Below are 13155 nucleotides of genomic sequence, written 5' to 3'. Positions count from 1 at the left end.
CTCTTGCTGCGGGTAATTCTTTGATCCACCTCTACGCAGACGACACCACTCTGTATACATCTGGCCCTTGTTTTTTTTACACTGTGTTAACAAACCTCCAAACGAACTTCAATGCCATACAACACTCCTTCCGTGGCCTCCAGCTGCTCTTAAACGCTAGTAAAACTAAATGCATGCCCGATCACTGCCCTCACCTGCCCGCCCATCCAGCATCACTACTCTGGAGGCTTCTGACCTAAAATATGTGGACAACTACAAATACCAAGGTGTCTTGCTAGACTCAGATTAAGCATCTCTAATCCAAAATTAAATCTAGAATCGGCTTCATATTTGGCAACAAAACTTCCATCACTCACGCTGCCAAACATACCCTCGTAAAATTGACTATCCTGCCGATCCTTGACTTTGGCGATGTCATTTAGAAAATAGCCTCCAACACTGTACTCAGCAAATTGGATGCAGTCTATCACAGTGCTATCCGTTTTGTCACCAAAGCCCCATATACTACCCACCATTGCAACATGTATGCTCTTGTTGGCTGGTCCTCGCTACATATTTGTCGCCAAACCCCCTGGCTCCAGGTCATCTATAAGTCTTTGCTAGGTAAAGCTCCGTCCAACACCCACCCGTAGCACACGCTCCAGCAGGTATATTTCACTGGTCATCCCCAAAGCCAACACCTACTTTGGCCACCTTTTCTTCCAGTTCTCTGCTGCAATGACTGGAACGAATTGCAAAAATCAGTAACTTCAAGCATCGGCTGTCAGAGCAGCTTACCGAATGCTGCAGCTGTACACAGCCCATCTGTAAATAGCCCACCCAAACAACTATCTACCTCATCCCCATATTTGTTTTTTTCTGCTCTTTTGCACACCAGTATTTATACCAGTATTTATACCTGCACATCCTCATCTGCACATCTATCACTCCAGTGTTAATTGCTAAATTGTAATTACTTTGCCACTATGGCCAATTTATTGCCTTACCTCCCTACTTCATTTGCACACACTGTATACAGATTTTGTGTTATTGACTGTAAATTTGTTTATCCCATGTGTAACAATGTGTTATTGTTTTTGTCGCACTGCTTTGCTTTATCTTGGCCAGGTCGCAGTTATAAATGAGAACTTGTTCTCAACTGGCCTACCTGGTTAAATAAAGGTGAAATAAAATAAAAATACACATTTTTTTTACAAGTGTGTCAATAGCAGGATACACTCAGATAAAAAATCAACACGCTTGGCTCTAGATTACATCTATCTAAACATACTTGATATTGTTTGTTGAGATCGCAGGATCTGAAAGAGTCGCAGGAGTATATTTTAAGCAAACAATCTAGCGAGATGTTTTTTGTTTCTGGTGTGTGTCTGCCGTTGTCTTTAGTTTTACACCTCCTTTATTTTACAAGTGCGTCTGACCTGCTTGGGTTTTGCACACACACACACACACACACACACACACACACACACACACACACACACACACACACACACACACACACACACACACACACACACACACACACACACACACACACACACACACACACACACACACACACACACACACACACACACACACACACACACTTTAAATATGAACACTCATATAAAAGCAAACATGCACACAGCAGGAGCACTTTGGGAGTAAGGCTCACAGCATGCCATCACACATACTCACACCCCTCTCCTTGGAGGAGCACTTTGGGAGTAAGGCTCACAGCATGCCATCACACATACTCACACCCCTCTCCCTGGAGGAGCACTATGGGAGTAAGGCTCACAGCATGCCATCACACTTACCCACACCCCTCTCCCTGGAGGAGCACTTTGGGAGTAAGGCTCACATGCAGTAATGCAATCTCCAGCCCGGCAGATGCCTGCTTGTGTGTGTGTCTGTGTGTGCACAACAACACCCCCAACACACAAAGACAAGATGAGAAGAATGTATAAGTATTTTGTTCTACCAGCTTTCACAGTAGCACGGTAGAATTAGACCTTCATCCATGTTTCTTAAAACCTTTTTGGGATAGGGGGCAGCATTTTCACTTTTGGATGAATGGCTTGCCCAGAGTGAACTGCCTCCTACTCTGTCCCAGATGCTAATATATGCATATTATTATTACTATTGGATAGAAAACACTAACGTTTCTAAAACTGTTTGAATGATGTCTGTGAGTATCACAGAACTCATATGGCAGGCGAAAACCTGAGAAAAATCCAACCAGGAAGTGGGAAATCTGAAGTTTAGTTTTTCTAAGCTTGGCCTACCAAAAACACAGTGGGATATGGATAAAGTTGCACTTCCTACGGCTTCCACTAGATGTCAACCGTCTTTAGAAACTTGAATGAGGATTCTACTTTAAAGGTGGGGCTCATGAGACCTGTTTGAGACAGTGGTCTGGCAGAGTGTCTCAGGCTCGTGATGCGTGCTCCCGAAAGAGTTATACCTCTCGTTCCAGTGCTTTTCTTCAGACCTAGGAATTCTCCGGTTGGAACATTATTGATGTTTTATGTTAAAAACATCCTACAGATTGATTCCATACATCATTTGACATTTTTCTAAAGGACTGTAACAGAACATTGAGTTTTTGTCTGGATGAAGTGCCTGCGCCTCATGAAGATGGATTACTGGGCTTAACACGCTAACAACAAGTGGCTATTTGGACATAAATGATGGACTTTATGGAACTTTATGGAACAAATCAGTCATTTATTGTCGAACTGGGATTCCTGGGAGTGCCTTCTGATGAAGATCATCAAAGGTAAGTGAATATTTATGGTGTTATTTCTAACTTCTGTTGACTCCAACATGGCGGCTATTTCTCTGGCGCCGTTCTCAGATTATGCTTTTTCCATAAAACATTTTGACACAGCGGTTGCATTAAGGAGAAGTCTATCTTTAATTCTGTGAATTACACTTGTATCTTTTCAATGTTTATGAATCACAACATTACTGTACGTAACGTGCCAATGTAAACTGAGATTTCTGGATATAAATATGCACATTATCGAACAAAACATAAATGTATTGTGTAACATGATCTCTTATGACTGTCATCTGATAAAGATCATCAAAGGTTAGTAATTCATTTGACCTATATTTCTGCTTTTTGTCTGTGAATTTTTTTGACTTGGCTATGACCCAACATAATCATATGTTGTGCTTTTGCTGTTAAGCCTTTTCGAAATCAGACACGATGGGTAGACTAAGAAGAAGTTTATCTTTCATTTGCTGTATTAAGCATTAACTCAGAATGGTTTAGGTAAGGGTTAAGGTTCAGTTTAGGCAGAAAACTTTAAAAAAAAAATAAAAAAAAGTTTTATCACTTGATTCAAACTTACAACCTTTGGAATCAGAGGTACATCAGAGGCAGATGCTTACGCCCACCCACCATACCAGTCCACAACGCCCTAGCAAAACCAAAACTTACTTGAATGCGACAGCGCTCACTGTTGCCTCTAGTGGTCAGTTTCTACATCATCTCCCAATGTCCTCAGACATGGATGGATGTCGAATACTGACTTGTATCATGGGTGACCTGGCTGATTTTGTTGCCTGCCTTATTTTATCTTATATTAGAGAAAGCACACACCTACCCCCTGGACCTTTTCCTACACACTGAGTATGCACACACTAATTCACACAGATGACTGGGTTGCAGACTGGCTTCTCTCTCTCTCCTCTTCTCTCCTCTCCTCTCCTCTCCTCTCCTCTCCTCTCCTCTCCTCTCCTCTTCTCTTCTCTTCTCTTCTCTTCTCCTCTCCTCTCCTTAAGCAGTATAATTTACAGCCACACAGCAAACTAATTTCCTCCACAGTAATGTCACAACACTACATCACTCAGTCTGTCTGTCTTATGGCAATCTGTCACCAGGAACACTCATACAATATTGCACATAAAACTGTTACTGGCTTCATAGTAAAGCATAGGAAAGGCATCTCAGCTCTAGCCCTGTGAAGGACACAGGTTAGGCTATTACAGGTATTTAATTCACACATGTCACGTCGGTATGAAGGATCCGGGAGACAGACGCAGGAATGCGTAATATGGATTTTTACTTTACCCAAATTACGACATGCCGTGTAAGGGCACAGGGACGAAGACCAAACAAACATGAACACAAAACGCAGGGTTGAAACCCAAGCAGAAGAGAGAGGAGTACCTTGAATAAATAACACACGCGCACAATGATTAACACACGGGACGAGACCTATAATCATATGCACGAAAGCCAACAGCACAGGTACTCCCACGCACCAACGGACATTGGAACAATAATCGACAAGACCATGAAAACCAAAGGGCACATATATACAAATACTAATCAGTGGGAATAATGGACAGGTGTGCGTGATTCAATGACTTGTGGACAGGATGGTGCAGGGTAGGGGATAAGGGTGGAGGTGAACATTTGCACCGAATTGAGGCATTATAGATCCAGTAAAATTTTCTTAACCAAACTCTGATGGGAATGGATTGAGAACCCAAGACACACCAAAAAAGAACACTGAGAAAACAGATCCAAACTGTTTTGTCTGAAGTGCTATAGTGGATGATGTGACATCAACCGAAATGACAAGTCAAGGGCCTGGGACATGAGCTGATTTTTCCTGGGCCCCAGCCTGTGGAGCATGGGGCTCGCCTGCTGCCTTCGCCCCAACTTGGCTCACTAGACCTGGGCTGTCCCGTGCCAGAGACACAGGGTGCTGGTTTCGACAGGAGCTGTAATCTGGAACCGGGTCTGGTGCTGAGAGAGCTGAGTGGTCAGACAGAGGGATAAGTGGCTGAGTGTGTGTGTAGCAGTCCGGAGACTGCTGGGGTATGACTGTCTGACTTTGATAAGGTCATCCTGCTGGGGCCCGGGGCCCTATTGTGATACACTGAGGGCCTCCTGCAAGCCCGCCTGTCATCTCTAGCACTGGCACGGTGCTCTTAAGGGATTTTAAATCTACCACATCCCTTTTGAATTAGATGTTGATATTTAAAAATGGTAAGCTACTTATCCTTTTCTCTATAAAATGTCTTACACGACTACCTACATTTGTTTTCATAACTTTACACATTTATTTTTAACCCTGTAAAATTAAATTGCCTGATGGCGTGCAAGTGGAGAAAGAGAGTCTTCATACATGCTCATTTGTTTCCACATTATCTCTCCTGGCCTCCGCTACTCGATGACCTTTTACCCTTTTCAAAATCAGGCAAGAATAGGGCGAATTCTCCCAGAGCATTGCAGAAACAGATGGAAAACTTCAGGAAGACAGAAAGAGATGGAGAGAGTTTTACAGTCACGAGAGAAAAAGTGAGAAAGAAAGAGAGAGAAAGACATAGACATATAAACATTGTGAAAGAGAAAGAGAGAAAGAAAAGAAAGAGAGAGGAAGTGAGTGTGATCAAGCATATAAGTAAATGTCAGCTAGTCCACAGGTCTCGGGTGGTAGGTAGAAGTAGGTAGGTACTGAAGTAGGTAGTAAGACATCAGGACTGGCTCTTTAACTCCAGATAGCATCTATCATGGTCCAGTCCTCTAACTTCCCTCAGAGTCCAGAGCACACAGTTAGACACCTAAATCATAACTCCTCCCTGTCCCTGACCAGCAGTGTACCTCAGACTGCTCACCATAATGAGGTAATAGAGACAAAAGTAAAAGAGTCCCAGTAGAAATATGATCACCCTGGTGTCATGGCTCTATTTCTACAAGAGAGAACGGCAAATGCATTCCTGTCTGACAGAGAGTCCATGTGTGTCCCAAATGGCACCCCATCCCTACTGTATATAAGGCACTGCTTTTAACCAGAGCCCCGGTCAAAAGCAGTGCACGACATAGAAAACAGTATGCCATTGGGACACAATTCCAGAGCTGTTATATGGCAGGTGTGTCCCAGTAGGATAGTGGAACAATCTATGAAGAAACTAGGCCAAACACACGCAGCAAGACCGCTGAATCAAAGGATGGAGACCTTTCCATCTCCCCCTAAAGGATGCGGACGGTAACAAACACACACTGCACTAGTCCCATTGTGAGGCCAAGTAAGCCCAGAGAAGGACACACACAAACACTACCTGCTGTCAAACACACACTCACACATCCTGACACACACTTTTCTGTCCCCTCCCTGTTTCCTGTCAAAGTGATGCAGTCGGATCAAGATAATCCTCTCTTCCTGTCTGAGAGGATATGGCTGGAGAGAGATGGGCCATCCCGTTACTGATGCTAGCAGATCACTGTAGTTAGCGGGTCTCATATTAAGGATATGTACCCTTTTGTTTCTATACTGTTTTAAAACTCCACAAACTCATTTTAAAAGTTATTTCCTGACCAACAAAATAATATTCTGTCTGTTTGGCAAGACTACTAGATGTCTTTATCAGCCCTATATAAAGCTGTTCTATGGTAAACAAATATGTGTAAAAGGCCTATCGACTGTGGTACAGTACTTACAGGAAGTTGACACAGCCGGTGCTGGGTGGAGGAGCAATCCAGACGAAGCTGAGACTGGTGGAGGGCTGGTGGCTGACGTGAGACGCCACGACACTACACACAAACTGAGTCCTAAACTGACGCTGCTCCGGCATCACACCTGAGAGAAGAGCAGAGAGAGAAAGAACGAGCGATTAGAGAGATATTGGAAAATAAAGTTAGGAGGTGAGGGATAGAGATATATATTGAGAGAGAGAGAGAGAGAGAGAGAGAGAGAGAGAGAGAGAGAGAGAGAGAGAGAGAGAGAGAGAGAGAGAGAGAGAGAGAGAGAGAGAGAGAGAGTAAGAGGAGGCATAGAGTGTTAGTGACAGATGTAAGCCTTCAGTGAAAATGGGCTATTCTATGTTTGAGGTGGAATGGGGCTTGTTAGGAAATGTTGTGCACACATCCAGTAACTTGTATGTGTGCAGAACAGAAAAGTAAGGAAAGAAATAAGATACAATGCTCCAACAAATTACTAAATGCAACGTTTTCATCAGGCTGGGGGCACACAGAGGAGACTAAAGACACTCAGAGGAGAGGAGCCAGGTGGAGCTACCTGATGTATGGGTCATCCCTGCACCGCTGACCTGACATCCTCCTCCCTCCTTCCTTCATTCACTCCCATCCTCTCTCACTCCTATCTTCCCTCCCACACCTTTTTCTTCCTCCATCCCTCCCTCCTTCCTCCATCCCTCCCGCCTTCCTCCCTTCTGATGCCGTGACAATCTGCTAACTCTCAGTCCTCCATCCCTCCTTGACACGGTGTAATGGTGCTCTTATTGATGACTGCCTTGTCATGCGATTATTTCATCAAGGGAATGACATCATGTCACACAATCTTTCTTTCGTTGGAGACCACAGGGAGTGATCAGAATGGAACACAGCCAGTGTCACGTCCGTTATACGAATGAGACCAAGGCACAGCGTTGTATGCATACATTCTAATTTATTAAAAGAATGAACACTGAACAAACTAACAAAACAACAAATGAACCTTGAAGCTAATATGAATAGTGTAGACAGGCAACTAAACATTGAACAAGATCCCACAAACACCAAAGGGAAATGGCTACCTAAATATGATCCCCAATCATAGACAACGATAAACAGCTACCTGATTGGGAAACATATCAGGCCACCATAAACATGCAAATCACCTAGACCTACAAAACCCTAGACATACAAAAACCCTAGACAATGAAACCCCTAGATAATACAAAAACTGGCGTACCCACCCTAGTCACACCCTGACCTAACCAAATATAATGAAAACAGAGATATCTCTGGTCAGGGCGTGACAGTACCCCCCCAAAGGTGCGGACTCCAGGCCGCAAACCTGAACCTATAGGGGAGGGTCTTGTTGGGCATCTACCCTCGTGGCGGCTCTGGTTCTGGACGCCGCTAACCCTCTTTACGCTGATCCATCCGCCTTTGTAGAACCGGACCGTGGATCATCACCGGAGGCTCTGGACTGTGGATCATCCCCGGAGGCCCCGTACTGGGGACCATCGCAGGAGGCCCCGGACTGGGGATCTTCGCTGGAGACCCCAGACTGGGGATCTTCGCTGGAGACCCCAGACTGGGGACCGTAGCTGGAGGCTCCGGACTGGGGACCGCCGCTGGAGGCTCCGGACTGGGGACCGCCGCTGGAGGCTCCGGACTGGGGACCGCCGCTGGAGGCTCCGGACTGGGGACCGTCGCTGGAGGCTCTGGACTGGGAACTGTCACCGGAAGCTCTGGACTGGGAACTGTCGTCGGAAGCTCTGGACTGGGAACTGTCGCCGGAAGCTCTGGACTGTGGAGGCCTGATGCGTGGGACTGGTACTGTTGGCACCGGGTTGATGACACGCACCTCAGGGCGAGTGCGGGGAGGAGGCACAGGACGTTTTTGGTTTGCCATTGGTTCTGGGATGAAGCCATACGTTTCCAGACCGGTAAAACTGAAAATACTGAAATTCCCACAATGGGAAATTCCCATAATGCTATCTGAACGTCTTGAAAACATGATTTAAATAGAACCATGAGGAAACCTGTTGGAAACATTATGCTGAAGTACTGGAATTCCCACAGAAGAAGGATGTTTCTTAACGTTCTCAGAACAATTTGAGAACAAGACTTTAAATAGAACCATGAGGAAACATGTAGGAAACATGCTGAAAATCGCACAGGATAACATTGTATTGTATTGTCTTAATGTTCTCAATTCTACTTGAGGACATTCCCAATGTCTAACCAGTTAGAGAAAATTCCAAGAACATTACCAAAAATGTAATTACATATAACCATGTTTCAACTTTTAAGAAACATTCTGTTAATATAATGAAATAGCAAGAAAATAACTTTCTTTTGTCACGTTACTTAAATGTGCTGACAATATTCCAAAGCCAAGGAAATATCCTACATCATTCCCAGAACGTTGTGGGAAGGTTGCATGCAAAATAACTATGGGAGAAACGGACACACACACAGACATGATAGAGATGTGACAGCGACAGAGAGGAGTCGTCAATATGTCAGAGCTTGGGTGGGGGCTAAAGCTTGAGATGATTCTTATGGTATTGCACACAATCAGTATGAACCAGAGTGACTGGTGACTGGAAGTGACTGGAAATGACACAGGACATCTTATTTAATGAAAGGGGTTGCAGTCTGCCTGTGAAGCATTCATCCATGTAAGTGTCTAGCTACAATTTCAGATAATAATATAAATGTTTCTAATTTTGTCAGAACATTGTTTTCATTGCAAGTAAAAGCTTACTGTTAGCTAGCTAGCTGACATTAGATGGCTGGCTCGCTAGCTAACATTACGTTTATGATGTGTGTAGTAATGTTAACTCAAAATGCTATTTCACATTGTTAGTTATAGCCTAATGTTAGCTAGCTAACTAACTAACATTGAACCTATTTGGTTAACTTTAGCGAGCTATGACAACAGGTTTGTATTGCTAGTACTCTATGGATTATGGTTCATTTTCTAGCTAGCTAGCTAACGTAAACTCACCCCATTCCGTAAAAATGTGTGTAACCGCGACATTCAAACGAGGCTACAAAGAAAACTAATGGGACTGTAGCGAATGTGTTGATGTCAAAATCGGGGGTGTGAACTAGGTTTCTATTCAAGCGTTGATCGACATGGTAATGGCTCTATAGTATTGGAGAAAAGTTGAAAAAACTGACCCTCCGTTACATCTTGAAGTGTCATGTTGTAACGTACAGCACGCATAAAGCAACTATTTCTGTCTTACAATCTCTCTCCACCAGGTGTAGCACTTCTCTCATCGTTTAAAAACAAGAAATGGACAGTGACGGGGGTAAGGCGGGATACCTAGTCATTTTTTTCGGCATCATTGCATGCGATCATCATTCTCAAAGCCGCTGTTTACTTCTAAGATCACTTTATCACCGCCCTAAAAACACGATTCAAATTTGACACAAACCTTCAAATAGGTATGTAATGACACATTATATAAACTCTTTATGGTGTTTTATTGACATTTTAGAGGCGATAAGGTGATAAGTTGGACAGATCGAGTGAAAAAAGCAATTTTCCCACAAGACATTGTCCTTCTCACTATCACGCATTAGTTTCGCTTCCCCACCCGCCATATAAAAAAAGACCAGACGGGGCTCATTACCTGCTTGAATTATGCAGAAAAGTGTTTAGGTCATGAAATTGATTTTGTTGGAAAGGGGAGAAATTGTGCTTTACAATGGTATTGACATTAAAGTTGATCTGGAAGTATTACGTTTTGGGGCGCTAAAATAAGGGCAATTGTACGGGCCAAGGCGATGTACAAGTTTACGTGAGTTTACGTGAGTTTACGTTACATGTCTAAACAAAAGACCCCAAGTTAAAGCTTACTGTTAGCTAGCAAGCTGACATTAGATGACTGGCCTGCTAGCTAACATTACGGGTATGATCTGTGTAGTAATGTTATCGCAGAATGCTATTTGCATTGCTAGTTATAGCCTAATGTTAGCTAGATAACTAGCTAACATTGAACCTATTTGGCTAACTTTAGCTAGCTATGACAATTGGTTCATTATTGCTAGTCCTCCATGGATTAGGATTATGCTTAATTGTTTAGCTAGCATGTCTGAACAAAAGACTAGCCAGGTGACACATCAAGTTAGCCAGGTGTGTCTGATGGTGATTACGGCTATCTATTGTATAATAATGCCAATGCCAGCATTGTACGAGATCTTCAGTTTCTTGGCAATTTCTTGTGTGGAATAGCCTTCATTTCTGAGAACAAGAATAGACTGACGAGTTTCAGAAGAAAAGTCTTTGTTTCTGGCCATTGTGAGCCTGTAATCGAACCCACAAATGCTGATACTCCAGATACTCAACTAGTCTAAAGATGGACATTTGTAATGCTTCTTAAATCAGGACAACAGTTTTCAGCTGTGCAAAAATTGCAGAAAGGTTTTCTAATGATCAATTAGCTTTTTAAAATGAGAAACTTGGATTAGCTATCACAACGTGCCATTGGAACACAGGATTGATGGTTGCTGATAATGGGCCACTGAATGCCTATGTACTGTTTTCAAACTCAGTTGGGACCAAGTTTCAGCTGCTGCGCAACGCTGACATCCTTCTTCCCGTAGATGATCTGCCTGTACAAGCACCACCTGGGCTGGACACAGCTAGTCAAGGGGAGGACAGAAACAGGCTCTCCGAATATAGATTATGTTGTTCATGCGTGGTTCGAAGGACCAGTTCATCATTGGGGGTCCTAGTCATCAGCAATATCTGTAGTGCCTTTATTCAAATGACTCTCTACTAACACAGTCGTACGTTGCTGCTATGAAAAAAATGTAATCGTGCTGCTCATGGTGTGAACAGTGTTGAATGGGTGATTGTATGCATATGACCTCATCTATCACTGATATTGTTATTGTACATACTGTATATTTTTTTCTTTATATTGACACTATCTGTTTCTGATATTGCTACAATTTCGTTGTACCGTTTGTACCTTCTGTAGAGACACATCCACTCACTTAGCAGAATGTGGCTGGGCGTTATAGCATTTCTTTCACATGACCATCAATTTAGACAAGTGTGTCTGGGTAAGCGTCATCTAATAATTATAAAATATTTTTATCGGGACACTTTCTGTTAGGTTGGAATTTTTCCTTATTGTAGCCTATTACTTTTACCACTTTTAGTCTTAATCTTTACTACACTACTCACTGTTTAGAGCATGACCTCACATGTGAATCTTAAAGAGATGGGTGAGGCTGGCTTAAGAGGGTGTGAACAGTGTTGAATGGGTGTTGACAAAGAAGAGCTCTCCAGTAGGTGTACCAAACATTCAAGTGCCATTTTCTCAAAAGTGGGGTTACAAGTTTAGCGACTTTCAAAGCAGAATTACTTTCCCATTGTTCCTACAATGTAGTGTATATACCATTTTGTAGCTCTGTGTCTGCTTTTATCCAATGTAAAACAAAACACATTTTCAAATGTTGCTACATAAGACCAAATAAAGGCGGTCGGTTACATATTGTCATAGACCATCCAAGATGGCGTAGCAGTTCAGACGTATTTGCCTTTGTCTTGTCCCGTGTATATATATTTTTTGTCCTTCGTATATATTTTGTATATTTTTAATCCGTTTCAACATAATCTCCTGCAATCCGCCACACCCAATGTGGTATGGATCTGCTACTTTCTATACTTTAGAACCGGAACCCCCAACAGGAGCTAGCCAGCTAACTAGCTACTGGCTAGTAGTCAGTTAGCCACTGCTAGTGGTCATCAGCTAACCTTAGCCCGGTCAACACAGCGCGATTCAACCCAGAGCATACCGGACTGCTTTATCGCCACATCTCCGGTTTCCTACCGCATGCTCTGAACCTTTTCACCTGGATCATCGCAGGTAGCTAGCTGCTCTCTGTGTGGCTACCCCTTGGCTAATGTCTCTGTCCCGAAGCAAGCACCAGTGAGCCTGGTTCTTATAGTCTTTAGCCGTACCCTTATCCTATGTTCCTCTGGTGATGTAGAGGTTAATCCAGGCCCCGCATCGCCTAGCTCCACTCCCATTCTCCAGGCGCTCACATGTGTTGACTTCTGTAACCGTAAAAGCCTTGGTTTCATGCATGTTAACATTATGAGCCTCCTCCCTAAGTTTGTTTTACTCACTGCTTTTACACACTCTGCCAACCCAGATGTCTTAGCCATGTCTGAATCCTGGCTTAGGAAGGCCACCAAAAATACTGAAATTTCCATCCCTAACTATAACATTTTCCGACAAGAAAAAAGGGGCGGAGTTGCAATCTACTGCAGAGATAACCTGCAAAGTTCTGTCATACTATCCAGGTCTGTGCACAAACAATTCGAGATTCTACTTCTAAAAATACATCTGTCCAGAAACAAGTCTCTCACCGTTGCCGCTTGTTATAGACCACCTTCTGCCCCCAGCTCTACCCTGGACACCATATGTGAATTGATGGCCCCCCATCTATCTTCAGAGCTCGCACTGTTAGGTGACCTACACTGGGAGATGCATAACACCCCGGCCGTCCTACAATCTAAGCGAGATGCCCTCATACTCACACACAAATTATCAATGAACCTACCAGGTACAACCCCAAATCCGTAAACACGGGCACCCTCACAGATATCATTGTGACCAACCTGCCCTCTAAATACACCTCTGCTGATTTCAACCAGGATCTCAGCTATC

The 13155-nt window shown here is 43.5% G+C and overlaps 1 protein-coding gene across 1 annotated transcript in view; it reads right to left on the bottom strand.

The window, feature by feature from the left end:
• Positions 1-13155, bottom strand: part of LOC124020489 (reelin-like) — a 266814-nt gene that overhangs the window by 194462 nt on the left and 59197 nt on the right. The window contains exon 3 of the mRNA XM_046335735.1: positions 6446-6584. Coding sequence (XP_046191691.1) covers positions 6446-6584 — 139 coding nt within the window. The remainder of the gene's footprint in view (positions 1-6445; positions 6585-13155) is intronic.

This window comes from Oncorhynchus gorbuscha, unplaced genomic scaffold (assembly GCF_021184085.1).
Source record: "Oncorhynchus gorbuscha isolate QuinsamMale2020 ecotype Even-year unplaced genomic scaffold, OgorEven_v1.0 Un_scaffold_835, whole genome shotgun sequence".
NCBI classification, from domain to species: domain Eukaryota; kingdom Metazoa; phylum Chordata; class Actinopteri; order Salmoniformes; family Salmonidae; genus Oncorhynchus; species Oncorhynchus gorbuscha.
Note: the sequence above shows the minus strand (reverse complement) of the source record. Positions and strands in the feature narration are given on the sequence as shown.